The sequence below is a fragment of the Micromesistius poutassou genome (genome assembly GCF_964030765.1).
Source record: "Micromesistius poutassou genome assembly, chromosome: 14".
NCBI classification, from domain to species: domain Eukaryota; kingdom Metazoa; phylum Chordata; class Actinopteri; order Gadiformes; family Gadidae; genus Micromesistius; species Micromesistius poutassou.
The window spans coordinates 4,142,479-4,163,677 of NC_140284.1; the positions used below are offsets into that span (position 1 = coordinate 4,142,479).

Here is a 21,199-nt window from a genome sequence, read left to right on the forward strand (position 1 = left end):
CCCCCTTCCCCGCCCCCCCCAGCCCAGCCCAGCCCAGCCCCCTCCATCACCATCACCACCACCACCACCTCCTCCTCCTTGCTCCATCCTCTCCAGTCTCATAACGCCGAGAGCCCGCTGCCCAGGAGGCAGCCGTTGCTGCAGAGAGTGTGTGGGGGGGGGGCGGTGGAAGTATGGATTTCACACTCCCCTCCCCCACTGCTTAGTATGAATGCAGATAACCAACTGGCAGATTAAGCCTCTGGAGAAGGAGAAGCACACACACACACACACACACACACACACACACACACACACACACACACACACACACACACACACACACACACACACACACACACACACACACACACACACACACACACACACACACACACACACACAGAGTCTGTGACAACAGCTGGTGCTCAGCTGGGGGTCTTGCCTGCATGGAGCCGGGGTAAAATGGAGAGGGACAGATGTGACACTGGCCAGAGGAGAGGGGATGAAGCACAGACAGAGAGAGAGAGAGAGAGACAGAGAGACAGAGAGATGAGAGAGAGAGAGAGAGAGAGGAGAGAGAGAGAGAGAGAGAGAGAGCCAGGAGACAGGGGAGAGGAGGGAGGAGAGAGGAGACAGGAAAGGAGAGGAGGAGACAGGAAAGGAGGGGAGGAGACAGGGAACAAGAGAGAGAGAGACAGAGCCAGGAGACAGGGGAGAGGAGGGAGGAGTGAGGAGGACGGGAGAGGAGGAGAGCGGGGAACAAGAGAGAGAGAGAGCCAGGAGACAGGAGGGAGGAGAAGAGGAGTCGGGAAAGGAGAGGAGGAGAGAGGAGAGCGGGGAACAAGCGAGAGAGAGACAGGGGAGAGGAGAGAGACCAGCTTTGCAAGCTGACAAGATGAGCCGCGGTGCCCCGGGTGTGTGTGCATGAACTGAACAACAATCACAGCAACGCGCTCATGAATAACAACGCTTTCTTACTCCGCTTCCAACTCACGCTCAACAAGGCCTGTCGCCAATAGTGTCAACAAAACAGGATTACAAAAAGAAAAACCTCCGAAAAAAAACAACAACAGCTCCTTCACAGGGGATTGGCTGAATCAGCATTCAGCCAAGAGCTCCTTGCCAAGTTCTTCAGAGAAAGGCAAGCGACCGAATAGTTTTCTTGTTAAGAGACTGATGCACAGGAAGGAAATGATGATGCCCGTGTCTTGTGAGGAGGGAGGAAGTAAGCGTAGAAGGGGGGAGGAAGTCAGCGTAGAAGGGGGGGAGGAAGTAAGCGTAGAAGGGGGGGGCGGATTAGCTCAGGAGGTAGAGCGGGTTGGCTGGTAACCGCAAGTTTGCTGGTTCGATCCCCGGCTCCTCCTTGCTGAGTGTCGTGGTGTCCCTGGGCGAGACGCCCTCACCCTACTTGCTCCTGACGAGCTGGCTGTCGCCCTGCGTGGTCGACTCCGCCGTCGGTGTGTGAATGGCTGCGTGAATGTCAGTCAACACTGTAAAGCACTTTGGATAAAACCGCTATATAAATGAGGACCATATACCATTTGTAGAATATACGCACCACAAAGACCAACTCTCACAAATAAGACACATTTATTTGCTCAATTCTGATGGTAGACAAGCACAAATCTGTGCGAACAGGACTTGAACTTTCCTGTTTCGACCTGTAAATCGCTTAATTTGTCAACTCAAGCACGGCCAGCCCTAGTAAACTGTATATATGTGTCTGTGAAAGTTTCTAATCAACACCATGTACCACCCACGTCTTCATAAGGAATTTCCAGAATTTCTGCTACAACATAGTAGGACTTCTGCAAACGAGATGAACAGACCTAACCTCTTCCCATGTAGACAGAACAGAAGCAACGTGTGTGTGTGAGAGCCTGTGTGCTCATGCGTGTGTTCTTGTGTGTAACGTACATCTTTGCAGGCGGCTAATTGGTTGATGTACTCCCCGTCTGTGAAGATGATGTTCTGACCGTCAGCGTGTTGGCCTGTGGAGAGGAGGAGCCACACCACCACATCATCATCATCATCATCATCATCATCATCATCATGGATGCATTAGGGCTCTAATGGGTTATTGTGAGTGGCTGTGTTCTTGGGGGGGGGCGGGGAGTACCTGGCATGGAGACGGCGCCCTCTGGCTCCAGTGTCTCCGGGTTGATCTTAATGGCTGACGTGCTGTGGTTACCAGAGTCCCGGTACAACAGGTAGCCCTGAGAACGCAGCGCACACACATGAGACACACACACACATGTTGGTGCACATGATGCAGGCGTACACCGGTTCTGCTGTGTGCGGCTCCCATGCAAAAGTTTGTGTCGGGTTGGGTTGAGGAATGCACTCAGGGTATGGCTTTGGAGAACGCACAGAACCGGCTCGCTTTATAGTAGTAGTATGCAAAACAGGGAACTCTATTTCAAGGTTCAAAACAAAATAATTGGTTCAGTACCGTTGTACAGGACAGAAGGTATTTAATGCCATTCTAATAAAAGTCCTGTCTGTGTGTAACATCAAAACCTAACACCGTAACGAGTGTGGAGACTGTCACTATGGATAAAAGCATCTGCTAGTTCGAAGACTTACCTGTGCAAAGCCCAACCAGGACTTCTTCTCCTTGCGGTTGCGGATGCGGGACGTGGAGTTGTACACGTGGCCCTGTAGGACGTCCACACAGCGTCACAACACAGCCGGGATAACGTCGTGAAGAAGGCTGTTCCACATCCTGGCTACGGTGCCCTGGGTTAGATAACCAGCTCTACAGATCCTACGTGTGGGTAGCCTTGAGCATGACGCCCGTCCACCACCTGCTTCTGAATGATGTTCGTCTCAACCCCACTACAGGTTGCTTTGATTTAAGAGCCATCACTGAGCGTAATTTGTTAGAAATGCCACAGCCACCAGTCCACTTATACTGAGTTAAAGGCTACGGGAAATATCTGTTCTAGTTGACTGCACCTGCCTCCGTATGAAGACGATTTACATTTAATTGTAATCCTTCCTTGATTGATTGATTGATTGATTGATTACCTGAACCAATCAATCAACCTACCAATCAATCACAGGTGTGTGAAATGCACCACAGAGAATCCTAGGGAGGGTGCAGGCAGAGAGCGGTTACTTATTTTTCAAATCTTGCCCTCTCTTTACAACAACTCTCAATCTTACCGCCAGCACATTAGACGCTTAAATGACACAATAATACAATTGTTAGAGGAAGAATCATGAGAACAGATCTATCCAATCTCAAAATGACCTGAAGCAGTGCGGGTTTAAATGGCGCTTTCAGTGGGTTTATGAGCCATTCAGCGTGGCGCTATGGCCCGTCTCTGCTGGGGAATCGATACGGGACTGTCACCAGCGCGGCCGTTGGATCAGCCGTGACCGATTGACCCGCAGAGGTTTGTCGTCCATGTTAATAATAACATGTTCATCACCCGCTGCTGGCACCCGCCACTTGTGAGGAGATGGCCACGGAGATTGGAAAAAGACGGATGGAGAAGCCACGCATGCATGCACATACGCATGGATGTACACACACACACACACACACACACACACACACACACACACACACACACACACACACACACACACACACACACACACACACACACACACACACACACACACACACACACACACACACACACACACACACACAAATAAGGGACACACAAATAAGAGAGACACACACACACACACAAATAAGAGACACAAATAAGAGAGACACACACACACACAAATAAGAGACACACACAAATAACATGCACAAACACACACAAATAAGAGACCCACACACACACACACACACACACGGAAGTACGTACACACACATGGATGTATGTACACACACATGGATGTACGTACACACACACAACAAAAGACACACTAATAACACACACACACACTAATAAGGAACACACAAATAAGAGACACAAATAAGAGAGACACACACACACACACACACACACACACACACACACACACACACACACACACACACACACACACACACACACACACACACACACACACACACACACACACACACACACACACAAATAAGACACACACACACACGCAAGACACACACACGTACCCGGACGGTGCCGCTGTAGCCGGAGCCCACTTTGTACAGGCCGTCCTTGCAGAGCAGGTAGAGGAAGGAGCCGTCCGTCTGCAGCAGGCAGTGCTCGTCCTCGTCGATGGCCACCTCCTTCAGCACCCACTTGTTCATCAGCGCCGCCCGCTTGATGCCGTTCCCGAACCAGTCCTGGATCTGGATCTTCCCCACCAGCACGGCCTGGATGCTCCGCTGCAGCGCGTTCAGGATGGTGGGCACCTATAGGTGGGTGGTGGTGGTGGTGGGGGGGGGGCATAGGCAGTCATAATGAGTCGGGGTGGGGGGGGGAGAGGGAGAGTGGACTCTCTAGGGGGGGGGTTCACACTAGGGGTGTAAATACGATACGCAAAAGTCACGATTCGGTACGTACCTCGGTTTTTAAGTCACGGTTCGTGTGTGTTTTTTCGGTACAGCAGTTTTTATTATTTGATTTGGATGTGATTTATTAAATTGTATCGAACAAATGCCTTACGCAAATGAAAAGACGTCGAATACAATTGAGGATGAAAACACAATAAAGTCCAGGACTTGTTTCCATTGTGGTCCTCAACACAAAACATCAGGACAAGATGAGACACTCACAGAGTGTGTGATCATCAATAAAAACTGAAAAAAAAAAAAAGATATATATATATATATATATATATATATATATATATATATATATATATATATATATATATATATATATATATATCTTATTATTATTCTTTTTTTTTCCAGTACGTACCGAAATGAAACGTGCATCGAACCGTTAGACCCGTACAGAAAAATTTCAGTACAAATTTGCGTATTGTTACACCCCTAGTTCACACACGTTCACGCAACACAAGGGGGGTTACGGACCCCTTACGTCCTTGCGGACCCTCCTTGCGTCCACGGCAAGGGGCCTGACGTGCGCCTCCCAAAAATTGTAACCTGCCGTCGAGGCGACGCAGCCGCGAGGGCTGTGATTGGTCACTAAAACCCGACGCAGGACCATAAAGGTTCACGACTGCGTCGCTGCGTCTGCGTGAACGTGGAACTATAATCAGCCCGTGACCGTCGCTTCCCTTAGCCGGCCTCAGGCGTTAAGATGACGGTTAATAAATCAACTGATTGCGTTTATAGTGTGCATGTAAATGCCTTCAATAGGAGTTATAGGTTGTGGGGGTGGGGGTGGGGGTGGTGGGGGGGGGGGGCGGGGGGGAGAGTGCTTACACTGGAGAAAGGAGCCAAAGGCAGAGTGCTCATGTGCTGCGACTGTCAGCAGCATCAGACCGTTTGCGTTTGACCCACAGAACATCCATTACGCGCCGTCTTGAGACTTGCCGACGTCTTGTCACACACTTTGTCAACGGGTTTGACGAGCGGGGGGGGGGGGGGGGAAGGCAAAGAGGATGTGCGCAGTGATGGCAGAAGGGAATACCGTGGTCTCCGTGACTGGTGGGATATTGACTGGCTGAGGCTCCTCCCTCCAACCCCCCCCCCCCTGCACACACTACATTCTACGAGCCTCCATCACTCAGGGGGCAGAGCCATTACACAGTCTGCTGAGCTCACGCTTCTCGGCGCGGCTGCGCGGCCGACAGACCTGCTGGTCTGCCCGCCTGCCACTGGGATGACTCACAGCCCGCTCCATGAGCCGGTTCCCGGAGCTGGGCTGGAAACACACGGTCCACACCCCCCACCCCCCGCCCCCCCGTCCCGTCCCGTCCCGTCTCTCAGGGCCGGCCAACTCTACCTGCTTAGCCCGTTTTAAAAGCCTCAGCACTATTGGTCAGGAGGAGAGCCAAGCTGGGCCCGGGGCCCAAACTGTGCCTTCCTCTCAAATATACGCCTTTAGAATAACCTTGGAAACGTCCACAGCAACTCGATGTGTGTGTGTGTGTGTGTGTGTGTGTGTGTGTGTGTGTGTGTGTGTGTGTGTGTGTGTGTGTGTGTGTGTGTGTGTGTGTGTCTTTCTCTGTGTGTGTGTGTGTGTGTGTGTGTGTGTCTCTTTCTCTCTCTGTGTGTGTGTGTGTGTCTCTTTCTCTCTCTGTGTGTGTGTCTTTTTCTCTCTCTCTCTGTGTGTCTTTTTCTCTGTGTGTGTGTGTCTCTTTCTCTCTGTGTGTCTCTCTCTCTCTCTCTCTCTCTCTCATAACATTAAGCAGAAGGATTCATTCCACGTACTAGGTAATATATGTTCATTGTGTGTGTGTGTAATAACGGCTAAACACTGCACCATAAATTCACCGTCCAATCACTCTAGTCCTTTGACTCATGGTGGGGGTGCTCGCCGGAGACCCTACACCGGCACAGCTTTGCAGCAAACTTTCTGACATGGAGCCAAAGACATACAGTGGCTCAGGAGGGAGAGGACGAGAGAAAAGATACATAGAGAGAGCAGAGAGCGAGCGAGACTGAGGCAGGAGTGAAAGAAAGACAGATGGAGCGATTCAGATTCAGAGAGCAGGAACAACAACACACAAATGAGACCCGAGGACGTGAGGAGGAGGACGAAACGGAGGGGGCATTAAAGTACAGATGAACCCAAACGGGGATGAATTGCCGGCTCATTAGCAGAAGAATGCGGGCAGGGTATCATAACAAGATGGGGTGATTGGAGTGGCTTGACGTTTTGCCAAATTCAATTGCTGCTCTCCAGGAGCTGCCCACTGGCCAGGCCAGATGATGGGTTTAACTCACTCACTGCGTCACGCCGCTACTGGCCGAACCACCGCTGGAGCAAAAACCTAAAAAGGTATTTCAGCTTCACCGAGCGGAAGACGCAGCCATGGGGCGTAGCAACCACAACACAAACCCTATCCTTTTAAAAAGGGCAGCAACAGCAACAACGTTGTGTACTTTCATTCTTAGCAGAACTGGGTTTTTTTTTGCATGGAAGTAAACCCATATGGATCTTCTTCCCCCGGGGCCACCAGCTGTAAGTCCGTATGGGAAAGGAGAGGCGAGGTGTGAAGAGCAGAGAGAGAGAGAGAGAGAGAGCGATCTGGAACGTGAAGGGGCGCCGGCCGGCCGGCTCACCTGTATGGTCTGGCAGGCGTGGCTGCCGTTGTTGGTGAGGATGGCGGAGACGGCCTGCAGGATCCGGCCCGTGTCTCCCCAGGCCACCACCAGGCTGAAGAGGCAGGCGCAGGAGAGCGCCGTGAGGGCCTGGCCCGTGGGGTCGTTGGGGCCCGTGCTCCGCACCGTGGTCTCCAGCAGCAGCTGGAACAGGGACTCTGCGGGCGGCAGAGGAGACACGCAGAGAGAGAGAGAGGCCGATGAGAGGGGGGAGAGTGAAGGGAGGTTCGACTAATCTCCGAAGGGTGTGAGTTGGTTTGAGGTTTTTGTTTTTTTTTGCAGTTATTTCTCACACGTTTGGGTGTAAATGTTCCACTGAGGTAGCCCGGCACGCCAGACCCACATCAAGGTGTCGGGTCTGGGAACACACGGCTCGATCCAACGGGGTAGGAGGATAAACGGTTGTTTTTCAAGTTCCCTCTGCACGCAATAGGACAGCGCTACAATCAATCGTGTGGCGGGGACCGCACGGGACGCCACGCGGAACCGTCGCAACTCCGTCGTCGTTATGTTAAGCCCGCCCGCCGACTCCTATACGCGATGGATGTGATCGGCCTGACCAGAGTTTGGTTTTCCCGGCTCGCGAGCTAACGGAGAGTTGCTAGACTCCCCCCGGCTGCAAATTAAATGTGCTGCCGCGGGGGGGCGTCGAGATTTCTAGGCTATCGTTGAGGAGTTATAAGGACGGAACACTAATCACTAAAGCTAAATATTATTACAAGGTAGATTCAGATGTCTAAGCATTCTAATAGAATAGAATTTGAAATAGTAAACATGTTTTTCCTCCACATGGCCTTAAAGGGTTAGTAAACCCCCAGATTACTGTTTGGGCCTCTAAAGGTGAGTGGAAACTCTGACTGACGACGCCCAACTTCCTCCTATGGAACCCAATGTGTCAACCTTGATTACTGACTCTACTGCTCAGATCACATTCTTTGAAACTCGCGAGCGACGTGCGTGTCCGTTGGTTCGGGTGCAGGGGTGTGTGTGTGTGTGTGTGTGTGTGTGTGTGTGTGTGTGTGTGTGTGTGTGTGTGTGTGTGTGTGTGTGTGTGTGTGTGTGTGTGTGTGTGTGTGTGTGTGTGTTGGTTTAAGCAGCCTCACCCGGCCCGACTTAACACAGATTACAATCTGGTGCTGGGTGAGGCCGCACACCCGCTCATGCGTTTCAATGATCAAGGCCCATAACTTGAACCAGACATCACAAAAACCCACACTCTGGCACGTCAGCAGGTAACACCTGCTTTGCCAGTAATACGATTTTCCATCTCGTCAATAAACCGGTTTGTTACGACGTCTGCCCGTGTCAGAGGAGCCCAGACGGAACCACTCCGGAGTACGTGGCAGGATCCACCGCCACCCTGACCACCAACGAGTAGACTTTGGCTCAGGATTCCTGCCCAGCGTCACGTTCGCATTGGGGGGGGGGGGGGTATGTGGAGTGTTTGCTGTTGATGGCTGGTTTAAGCTCCCCCGGTTATCACGAGACAAATAGCAAACTGTAATTAGTCTGGAAACTCTCTCATCGTTCCATCTTTTTGATTTCCAAAAGGGCATCACTAACAAGATGCAGATAAAAAATGCTTCTGGACGCAATTGAGATTGAGGCCTACAACCAATCACAGCAAGGAAACGGGTGACTCTGCACTGAGCGATGAGAAAACGTCTTTCTTCTCAACAAAAGCTCAGAGTGCAGTTTGTTTTTCCTTGTACACGTCCGTCGACGGAAGAGAGTGGCCGTGTCCGACGCATGGGGTAAAACACGATCTGCGTATAACGCGATCTGATTGGCCAACGGATCCGTCGCTGCCTGAAAAGTTAAACTTTTCTCAACTTTTGGACGCAAGAGACGGAGCCGATGTGACGGACGGACCCACAATGCATTTTGGGAGTGTCCCATGTAAAGTCAATGAGATCTGTCGACGGACGAGTACAGTGGGTACGAGGCGATAGTGTAGTACTAGTCTCGATAGCGGAATCAACAGACCCTTCTACACAATCTACATCTATCTCTACAGCGCTCCTCTAGGAGCGTCATCGTATTTATCCCCCCCTCATATCGGAAAAATGGTTACGATTGGGTTGCGTCTTTCTCGTACCGGGTAGAAATATTTTTGTATGGGGAGAGAGAGCCAGACCTTACCTGCAGAGCAAGTGCAACATGAGACAGAGATTTGTCTGAATCCCGGGCTAGGTTTGAGCCGTCTCACCCGGCCCAAGTCAGACTGATTAGGCGGCCCGCCTGTGATGCATTTGAATAATCATGGCCCACAGGATAAAGCAGCCATCATCGCGCCATGTCACCAGTTAACACCTGCAGTATGTTTTTTCCAACTCGCCGATACACTGGCTTGTTACATAATCTGCCCATGGCCTGATCGACGTCGGAGCCCAGCAGACACTTGACTATATGTGAAGCACTTTGAGTCTGCCTTGTGTATGAAAATATGCTATATAAATAAAGTTGCCTTGCCTTGATGGCCCGTGGCAGGGTCCACACAATGCTCAAGTCAGTTGCACACTTTTGAAACATCATGTTTAATTTAGCAGCGTCATGCTTCCTACAATCACATTGCGCTGCGCGATTGTTTCTGCACACCCTGTAATTAAAATGGAAAAAAAAAGCACCTTGTTTTTTTTTTAAGCAAAACCATGTGGAATAATTAGATTTTCGCTTTAAGGGGACCTCGGGAATAACGCGCCGTTCAGGCACCGCAGACGACAACTCACACACGATGCAGGTCAAGTGTATTGGATTATATGCGGGGGGCTGCATGTGTATCGACGCACGACTGCCAGTCTTACCCAGGACGTCGGGGGGCTCGGTCTGGAAGCCCTCAGGCTGCTGGCCCTGGAGCATGTCCAGGAGGGCCTGCAGGCTGCGCAGACACAGCGACGGATGGGAGAACCGCGTCTCCTTAATCAGCTCAAACACCCCGCACAGGCCAATGCCAATGATCTAGAGAGAGAGACACACACACACACACACACACACACACACACACACACACACACACACACACACACACACACACACACACACACACACACACACACACACACACACACACACACACACACACACACACACACACACACGGTTATTAGCACGGAGCTCTGTCAGGCTTCGTGAGTGCGACGGGCCAGGACGCAGATGGTGAGGATAATTGATGTTTTGCAAACAATTTGATGGGTTGGTTTTTTGTTTTTTTTAAGGATTTAGTCGGCACATACGACATCTTGAAGGTCTTACAGCACGACTCGAGTCAAAGAAACTGTTTCACTCTCTTGGCTACAGCCCATAGGACATAGCATTGCCTTCCACCGCCATTATTACCATACGTCTTAAAAGATGAGCCTACGCTGTCCAAGTTCAAGTGGGGGACCGCAAAAGAGTTTGGCCCAGAAACCCAATCGCCCCTCTGCTCTCCCCCCCGTCTGTCCTCGGTTCCTCCAGCCGTGTATCTTTAAGGTACTTTGCAACGTCTCGTCCCAGCTCCAGAGATGAGACCAAATGAAGATAAAAGGAATCACTCGACATGGCAAGAAATCGCATAAATAAACACGGGTAGGGAAATAACGAGAACGAGCAGTATAATGAGGAGCGGTGGGGGGAGGGGGGTGTAGGTGGGGGGAGGGCGTAGCAGAGTAGGATATCTTGTATGGCTGTTGGGTTGGATCTGCCCTACGGGGTACTTTGGAGAACAGGCAGATTCAGCCCAGAGGGACTTTAGCTCCAAACCGCTGCCTCCACCCCCTCCCCCTTCTGGAACCACTGCATCATCAGGTGAAGAAGATGAGGACTACTTGATTACAATTATTAAGACAGCAGTGCCGCAGTCTGTCCGTTAGAAAAGAGAACGAGTCAAATAGGCTTGATAATGACAATGAATATTTTGGTATTAAGCTCCCATTAAGCTACAATCAAAATGATCTTCATATCATTAGCAGCAACATATGCATTAGGGAGGGGGTATTATGGTTAATAACCTGCCCCGTTATAAATAACTCAAAGAACAGTGGTTGGTTTTGTGAGAGCAGCTTTCGGTTCCGTTTTGCACTTCTTGAGTCAAACTGAAACTGTCTCTGAAGAGACATGCAAATGTTGAGGCGCTCAGATAAGGGGACCAGGGAAAAAGTTACTTTCACATTCACCATTTATAGCTGCGTAACTCATTTGAATACAAAACATTTCCTCTGGTGGGTAATGTTGTTGTGCTGTAAGCGTTACTTCATTAAAGGGTTGTTTTGTTTTATTTACAGAATTTTATGTTGATCGTAGATTTTAAACCTCATTAGTTTTATCTTGTTAAAATATATATATATATATATATATATATATATAGACTCTTGTAGCCAAGTCAAGGGTACATGGGCTGTTTTTTTTTTTTTGATTGGTCCCATCAGATCACAATCCAGGCTCTGACTTCCACACCTGAAGGCTTCCCGGCATGATTGGATCCCAACGGCTCCACGAAAAAAAAAAAAAAACACAGTTTGGAAATCCCCCTCAGGTCGGCCTAGAGTCCCCCAAGATACCGGTCCTGGTATACCAGCCCCACAGCACCAGCAGCGTGACCGCCGCCGGTACCGCCCAATGGCTGCAGAGCCCCTGATTGATAAACCCCCCCCCCCCCCCCCCATGCAGTCACCTCACCTTGGGCAGCTTGACGGGGGGCTCCCTGTACTCCTCCTCCTCCTCGCTGTCCGAGTCGCCGCTCTGCACGGAGCTCCTGGAGGCCAGCGCCAGCGAGGCCTCGCGCTGCTGCCACTCCAGCACGCAGTGGCGCACGTTGCAGTAGACGTTGAACGCCGACGGGTTGCTGTGCAGCTTGATGTCCGGGACGCAGTAGGCGCCATCCAGGCCGTCGTTCTGTCCGGGCGGGAGGACGAGGGGAATGTGGACATTGTTAATGTTAATATATATATATATATATATATATATATATCCATGTTCAGTCGTTTTTTTACTTTTGTCCAGTGAGTGGAAATGACTGGATGTTAATAATAACGTTATAAAAAAAAAAGTGTTCATATTTAGTCATTTTACTTTCATTAAAGTGAAATTACTTGATATAAATATGTTATTTTTATTTTTATTTTTTTACTTTCATTGAAGTGAAATGACTGCATATTAACATTGAAATTATACAAAATACATCCGTTCAATTTACTCCTAACCAAAAGACAAAAATATATAAATATTAATACTGGGAGACCCACACACCCTAACCACTACAAAAAGCATGGCGAGGACAAGGAGTCATCACTCATGGTGGAGAGACTAGAGTTAAGGCCTCCGTTATGGTCCCACGTCGAGGCAACGCAATGACCACGCAGACTCTTTGACGCAGACTCGTGAACCTGTTTTGTTTCTGTGTCTGGTTTTAGTGAGTGGACCAATCACAGCCCTTTTGGCTGTGTCGTCTCGACGCAAAGTTAAAAAAAAATTTTGGGAGGCGCACGTCAGGCCCTTGCGGTGGACGCAAGGACGTAACGGGTCCCAGCGATTGCGTTGCGTCGACGTGGAACCATAATCAGCCCCTAACAGTCTCGAAAGAAACCAGTACCAACAGAATTAATGCTTTTGCTGACATTTGTTTACCATCCAGTGGAAAAATAATTATTAAGAACAATTAAATATCAACCCAGTTTTGGGTGCTGAACATTTTATGGAAAAAGGTGGTAAAACTGGAAAATGTCTTCACTTCGAATCAAAATCTAAAACCATATAACAGCTGGAAAAGTAGAGTTGGCCTTTAAAGAGTGATGATTATCATAAGCGGGCAAGCAGTCAACAAATCACAGTGTAACATTAGTCTGCTGGGCTAACGACATACATTTGCGTTCAGCAAAATAACAGCCTTTTACAGTGGCTGGCTTTTCTACAATGCTAATTATCTAGGGCTATCAGAGCCATGAATCATTAAGTCCCAATCAACACTTAAGTGCAAACATTATGGTAAAATATTCCACAAGAACGAATCACGATTTTTTTTGTAGCATTATTATCATAATCACCTCTAGCTTTCGCCACTTTAGCCCAATAATAGTCATAATCGATCTATTCTGCGCAATAACCATAATCCATCAGCCTTCGACCTCGGGCAGATAAAGGCCGGCCTTTTTGAACACATCCCAGGGATCATTTCTGGAGAACAGGGGTGATCGATCAGGCATTACACAGCCATGCATACGAGGCACCTCAACGGCGGACGGTGATGTCATCCGTTTGAGGAGAAAGGTCATCGAATGTATTTGATGCCAACAGGGAAGAGACACGGCCCGGCTAATATAATAACCGTCTTCTCTCACATCCACCCGCCCCCACTGCCCCCCCCCCCCCATTCCCTGCCCATGGGACAGCACTCTCTCCCCAGTACAGCCGCAGCATTACCCGGCCTGGAAAGAGCACTTAGACTCCTTTACCACATGGAAACGTCATAATGGTCCGAAAGCCCAGCAGACAGAAGGAGACAAAATGGGTTTGGGAAGAAGAAGGCGTGGGCAGAGCAGAAGAGAGGAAGCACAAGGCTGCAGAGACACTGCCGGAGGTGGACCCCAGATCACACAGAGCAGGGTTGAGTTTTTGTTTGGCTTGATGATACATCATTTTATTGCCGCCTTGGTCTCAAAATAATATAGCAAAGAATGTACGATTGAAAAGGAGAACAGTCCCGCTCTGCCAATTTCTAATAGTACGGCTTAATACATGTGTTTGCGGTAAAGTTGGACCACTAATGTATTTACTTCCAAATCCCATACCCATGATGTCAATGATCCAAGTTGATGTTTCCGATAGCGCTTTTTTCACAACACGCTACGTATGAAGCTGTTCTCTCTTATTTTAGTAAATAGCTGAGTGTGACAATTCCCCTCGAAGTGGCAGTTACAATTTATTTCATGATTACAATACAGTTGGAACTACTTTTCAACCCTATGGCAAAGAAGCAACCTCATGGCACGACTTCAACCAAAAAGCTAATTAGACAACATAGCTGGATAGCGTTCAGTTAGGGACATTTGCAATGCGACTAGAAAAATGCTACAGAAGCACAGCTACATTAGAAGGACAAAAGGGAAAAACATGTTGGTTTTGGAAAGCGTGCAAGGAGCACTGACTCATCTCTGTCTGTGACAGAGATGCCTGTGAAAAACCCATTCATGTCTCCCATAGAGAATTCACTGTGTCGGGCTGTGATGACCTCACTCATCCATCCATAGACAACGACTAACGACAAAAACAAAAGGTAAGATAGGATAATAAAACTCCAAGCCAAAAACTATAAATGCTTTATCATTAAAAGCTAGATTGTTAAAGAGAGCCACCGGATATGGCTTACACAATAAGCATTCATTGAATTTAAATAGAATTGACTCATTAAAAAGTCTACGACAAACCAAATGAAAATAATCAAAGAAGAATTACAGTCTGTAGAACTGCAGATATATGGTATATATATATACATTTCATTATCATGACACAGTCAAACACTGGCTGAAGTTAGTGGATTAGTGGACGTTGCATAGTGGATCCAAAACTCATCCTAGTTTCACTTTCCATATGAACCATATAAAAGGGAGGAGGACAGCAATCCCACATTTGCTCTCATCAAAGTTTGTATTTTGAACATTTACCAGAATAGAAGTCCACTAATACCACTACTCAGGCAAACACCACCTTTCATTCTGATTAAACAACAAAGTCCAAAGAAATGCAAGCCCACCTAATCCATGATGCTATGGTACTATCTCTTGAGTGACGACCTTGTATACAGAGAATAATAAATATACAGAACAAGCATACAGAAAATAATTGATAGTTGGTCTCACTGAAACAAAAAAACGTATAATAAGCAAATGAATGGGGCCCACTTGGTATGTAGAGAGGAAACATATGGTGATAAACATATGCATACAACAGACAAAGCCAAGCGAAATGTATTTAGAGTTGGTCCATTGGCAACCCTTTAGCAGGCTGAAGGTACCCTCTCTTGGGCTCCAACCTTTGCTTTATACCTAATGTTAAAGACCACCCCATTCTCTACCCCTTGGTTGCGTTATCAAGATCGTTATAGCCCCATGGCCGGTCATCCATATGTTACTTATATGAATTGGATCTCAATCGGATCCATTATGAAGCGTTAGTAATGGGGTCCTTGACAGCACTTCATCAATAACAACCAGTTACGTTTCATTGGAAAAAAGCCACATTGCAAGTAAAAAGGGGTTCCACCACTACAGTGGCGCTACAGAGAGCCTGGCTGAATCGTGTGCGGTAATTGCGTTCAATACTTGAACGCAATACTTGAAGCCCGGAATTTATCAGATTCCGACGTCAACGTATCGGCAGTATCCGATGTTTACCCTGTGCCCCCCCCGCGCCCGCGCTGCACCCCTGCGTTGTTTATATGCACAGGAGGCGGACAAAGGCCAAGGACGGGCCCTTTTTACAAGCACGCCGGGACTGTGTCGATGTAAGAGGCGTGACTGAGCAAGAGAGTGAGAGAACACTCTGCGATCCAAACACAGCATGACGGACTGCCTGTGTGTGTGTGCGCGTGCGCGCGTATACCCTTCTACCCACTCGCCTGCCCGCACATCTGCTTGCTTGCCTGCCTGCCTGCCTGCCTGGCTTTTACTCCTTCACACCAGGCAGGCACCTCTCTATTCTAAAGTGACAACCTCAACTAAACAGAAGCCAAGCACAGAATGCCCCATAACACACAGAATCCATCATACAATTAGTTCCGGACGGCGGACCGACAGAATCATCTGCCGCTACCACAAGGACTGGATTACGTTGGTTCAGGACAGGGTTTTAGGATGCACTGCACTCCATGGTAGCCTCCATCACACACACACACACACACACACACACACACACACACACACACACACACACACACACACACACACACACACACACACACACACACACACACACACACACACACACACACACACACACACCCCCCTCTTCGGATGAAGGAGAGGGAGGGAGGCAGGCAACTGTTGCCGTGGAGATGCAGAACGCACTGGGTCGCTCGGCAACAGGCCAATCACGCCCGAGCCACAGAGCCACTCCCAGCTTCCCTGTCACACTCGCATACGTACACATTCATAAACACAACATTGGATATCTGGCCACTTAGCAAGCCCTGCCAATGAACACTGTGTTCCTAGCAGATACGTTAAAGATAAAAGAGGGTATCCAATCCAGTGTTGTTGTCCTTCATTGGTTGGTGATATGATAGAAAGCAGTAAAAGCAAAAAGTCTCCTATTTTTGTTCAAATTGAATGTTGAGGTGCTCTTTGACAATACATCCGTCGAAAAAGAGACTTTACATGTTAAAGACTGCAAATACTTAGTTTATATTGTTTACAGTCTGTGTTTATAAATTAAAATATACATTACTATAGATATCGCAGAATTTCAGGACTACAATCTCACAACACTTTTTAGCAAATTAAGCATGAATATATGATATATGAGCAAATGAAACGCTTTAATAATATTGCAGTGGCTAGTACGTTCGACTCCCAGCCAAAAAGCACTGGGGGGGAACCAAAATGTCCACAGCCTACTTGTAGGCATCCTTCAACCAAATGAGCCCTCCCTGCTCCTTACTGACATGTATCCAGAAAACACTGCAAGTGGATAAATGTGTCTGTACAATTTGGTAATTTAGCAAGGTAAACAAAAGAGTAGTAAGTCGTTAGCGGGCTATTCATCATCATCAAATAATGATCCCAGTAAATTTTTTTAATACATTTAAACCTCTATAAACCGAAATAATTCATATCTTGATGAGCTAGATAGCCTACATGTTCGAAAGTTGCTCCAATGTCAAACCTACAATAGTCCTGTAAGACAGGACTACATTCAAAGTAAAACTTAACATTGCTTCAAAATAAGTCTTAAAAAATCCACAAACCTTTGTTCTCGCTTTGACTTTTGATTTCACCTTCTGTCGTCGTTTCAGCTTCTTCTTGCTCAAGGCCTTCTTTCCCCTGAAAATACATAAACTGGTCATACATACATTTTAAACACGTACATATATTCTTTGTACATATTTTGCGGAGCAGTATTGGTCTAAAAATAAATCGTAGCACAGAAGTAGCAGCCGCGTGTAGAGGATTGCCCCCAACAACAGAAAATAAATGTCAAGGAAGAGGTCTCATGCATGGTTCTTGTCAGAAGGTGGTTCCAGAATAACAGTTTTTGGAAGGCATACATAGCCTTTTGTTTTTGTATCAAAACATTGACTAAAATGCTACATCGTCTTAGTATGTAGTCCTCAGTGCTTCCAGAAACTCTCTTAGCCCCACTAATTAACATATCTGCCTCAACTATTCGTACTTTCGAGTCCATTACCAAAGAGAGACAAACTCAGTATTAGTTGCATTTCCCCTTCTGCTGAAAATGCACGCCCTCAATTTGAACGGTGCGGTTTAAGAAAAGTTAGACAATGCGTAATGTATTATATGGCAGAAAGATGCATTGTATTGCAAAGGGATGCATTTCTGCGAGGCTGCGCTGTGTGTTCAGCCCAGGCTTCGCATTTCACAACCTGGCTGTTAAATGACGTAAGAGTCCTGTGCTCCTGCCAGCCAGCAGGAGAGGAGAGGAGAGTACACCCCAACAACACCGACCGACCCGAAGACATGACGGGCACGCTCGTGTATAACGCGTGTGTAAGCTGTAGAACACATTGTACATGACACAGTACACATATTTATTTTCATTTTAACCGCTGAGCTGTGGCGGTAGCACAGCGAGTTAACCGGGGAACGGGGCCGTGTACGTACTAGCCTCGGCACGGTGACGCCGTTGGGCCCTCCCTGTTTCGCCGCCTGTTTGGATGTGGCGAGCCGACACGACACGGCCCCGCTTACGTGATGAAACATATCGGAACAATAAAAGGGGTCGTGTTTATCTACTCTTTATTTAGACCTGGCTCGTTTCCCTCTGCGGGGGTGTGTGTGTGTTGTATGTGGTGGTGGTGGGGGGGGGGGGGGGTTGGTCCCACAGTGCTAGCAGCAGCAGCAGGCTGCAGTGTAGCTCTGCTGCTGTCATCCTGACAGTTAGCCAGCCAGCTAGCTCGGCGGTGTGGAGAGCTGCTGCTGCGTCCGTCCCCGGCCCGGGTGGGTGGGAGGAGCGCCCGGTTCACTTGGCCTCTCTCTCTCTCTCTCTCTCTAAACCCACTACGATATTCACTGCAACCGGGACTGCAAAAGTCCCCCCGTCCCAGCCCCCCAAAACACTCTGGCCTCCTGGCGAGACGTGTGCTGTGCCCCCCATCTTGTCTCACGGAGAGTTCACGGAGAAAGACTAGTAGTCACACACACAACCACCATAAGTGCACACAGGTGAACAATGCGTTCGGGTGCTTGTGACTCGGGCTGTGTGTCAAACATGACAACTGCTAGCTTCCGAGAGACCGACGCTCGGCTAGCTGACAAGGCTAACGAGGATGTTTGCTAATGGGCGCGAGCGTGTTACAAATGTCACCCGGCCACTCGCGTGGGTCACATTCTCTTCCCCCCCCCCCCCCCCCCCCCATTACGACACACACACACACACACACACACACTCACCTTCCTTGGTTGATCCCTTGTTCTTTATCATTGATCGCAGTGGTGTAAATCCTCCTGTATCTTTCCGCCAAAGCTCGCCCCGAGAGCAAAAGCTGGTACCGACTCCGGCAGTCCGTCTGGGTTCCGGGTGTGGGACACGAACCCATGGCAGAGCCGAGGGTGGAGAACTCGGCTCCGACTCCAGAAGTGACCCTGACGCCGAACCCCATGGACGGCGACGAGGAGGGCAAGACTCCTCCGCCGGCCGCAGCAGCAGCACACATCATGGTTTAGTAGAACAATGCATATATTACATCAAACATCAAACCGCTAGACCATAACCAGCCGACAGTAACGCTCCCGTTGTCATTCAAACCACTACATGTCCCGTCATGGGTCCGATGCACAATAGCGCGCAAATGGCACGATTAAAATCCAGTATCTCCAGTAATCAGCGTAGATTGTAGTCTGGTCTCTCTGGCGGCGGTGCGCCTGTGCTGAGATGAGCTTCGAGTCCAGACCTACAACACAGTCCTTATCTCCAGAAATGCATTATCTCAACGCATACCGATTGTGGTATTAACGTGATCACAGCATGGTATTTCTTTTTTAAACGGGCATCCTGTCGTGCTCGGTTTTCATTTGCTTCTTGAATATGTCTTGATCCCGTAGAGGCAGCACCCTCAGCTGAGCTGCCATCTTGGCTTCATCATCATCATCCCACCCCTGGCTCAAGCTTGTTTCGCAGTAAGCATGCTGGGATATTTCCCTGTGGCGAATCTGAGCAATCATGTATTATTTACATTTTTTTTTTTTGAAAACATCACAACATGGTATATTTTTTTTTCAGAATAATTAATTGTCTCTTGGTCATTATCGCGATAGACAAGCTATTGTTATAGGCTATGCATCGGTATAATTTCGATCGTGGTGGAGGTAATTAAACCATTAGGGTGAATCGTGTTTCTTTTGCCCAACAGCATCAGATCATGTTCACTGCCTAAACCCAGTGTGCACATCAGCATTTGATTGCTATCACTGAAAATCGATCTGATTAACGAAGAAATTATCAATAATTTAGGTTGCAATTTTAAATAGCTACCATTCAAGTGTCTTAATCACCACACTTTCTCAAAAGCATATTAAAGTAAAGCATGTCAATCAATGACTATATGAGCTACTGACTACATAAAGATACGGCCTATAATATAATAAGGCCTATAATTATATTTTTCAATAAACGGGGAATTACCTTTGATAACATAAATACCCTATTACAATATGACCTAGGCAGCTTTGGGTCATATTTTTCTGGCATTCAGGCCGAATTATGATTTGTAGATGTACAGTATATGTTGTGTGTTTAATGCAATTTAGCTTGAAAGAGAACAGCCACCCTGCTACATAGGACTAATAGTAGTAGCCTAATGATTCCAATTATATCATCTTGCGACAGACCTGTCCCCTAGTGGTGATTGAAAACAATATGTTAGAGATGTTGTATCATCCCAGGACCAAACCAACTTCCCTGAAAAAAAACATGTGCGTTCTAACAACTGGTTTTGAATTAATTGGCAGAAAAAGACCTGTGCACTTGTAGGGACTTGAATCATACCAGAGATGAGTGCTGCTTGAGTTCAATTAAATCAAATCAAATGTATTTGCATACCTGCAAGATGCGTGCGTGTGTGCGTGTATGTACATGCATGTGCGAGTGTGCACACTGATGTACGTGTGTGTTTGTGTGTGTTAGAAAGAAAGGCAGAGAGAGAGAGAGAGAGAGAGAGAGAGAGAGAGAGAGAGAGAGAGAGAGAGAGAGAAGAGAGAGAGAGAGAGAGAGAGAGAGAGAGCATTGTGCAGATAGACTATAGACAAACCCGAGTGTTACCTCATTGGTTACTAGCCTCTACTGTGGTCCAATGAAAAGAGAGGGGCATGTCTCAAGTTTTTCTCATAGCAACCCAGGAAGCCTTCCGATACTAGATGCTACTATGATATATTTTTATAATTTACTAATTGTAGCATTGCAAAAGCTTACCTCCTTGTTTTAAAGATATTCAAATACTTAATTCACCTTAGTTCTGTCCAAATAATGCCACAATTTATTGATCCCCAAAATGCCTATTGGAGGTTCAATAGATGGGCCTGTAAATCTCTTAGTCTATAGATGATTTATAGTCTCTGCAATGCCCACAGGAATCAAGATCTACAGCCACCGTAGAAAACAGTATAATGTATATTGCTTGTATGGAATAATCAGGGAATTCATTGCAGGGAGGGATTGTCTTTCTGATTTGTTTACGTCTAATGTTGTGCAATATCTCTTTTCCTCTCTTCACTGTGATAGCACTGGCGCCATCCAGTGAGATCCAACATACCATGACGCACTGTCAGCAGAAGATACAAGGAAATGCTATCTTTATGTTTAGCAGCTTTATTACTATCCAATCTAATTGATGTATTTTTA

At 47.7% G+C, this 21,199-nt stretch overlaps 1 protein-coding gene across 1 annotated transcript in view; it reads right to left on the bottom strand.

The window, feature by feature from the left end:
• mycbp2 (MYC binding protein 2) overlaps positions 1 to 19,440 on the bottom strand; it is a 76,783-nt gene extending 57,343 nt beyond the window's left edge. The window contains exons 1-9 of the mRNA XM_084478887.1: positions 18,754 to 19,440; positions 17,091 to 17,166; positions 11,810 to 12,025; positions 9,958 to 10,111; positions 7,115 to 7,311; positions 4,085 to 4,327; positions 2,569 to 2,640; positions 2,102 to 2,198; positions 1,789 to 1,973 (exon numbers count right to left, since the gene is read on the bottom strand). Coding sequence (XP_084335013.1) covers positions 1,789 to 1,973; positions 2,102 to 2,198; positions 2,569 to 2,640; positions 4,085 to 4,327; positions 7,115 to 7,311; positions 9,958 to 10,111; positions 11,810 to 12,025; positions 17,091 to 17,166; positions 18,754 to 19,019 — 1,506 coding nt within the window. The 5' untranslated portion in view covers positions 19,020 to 19,440. The remainder of the gene's footprint in view (positions 1 to 1,788; positions 1,974 to 2,101; positions 2,199 to 2,568; positions 2,641 to 4,084; positions 4,328 to 7,114; positions 7,312 to 9,957; positions 10,112 to 11,809; positions 12,026 to 17,090; positions 17,167 to 18,753) is intronic.
• Positions 19,441 to 21,199: the final 1,759 nt, after the last annotated feature.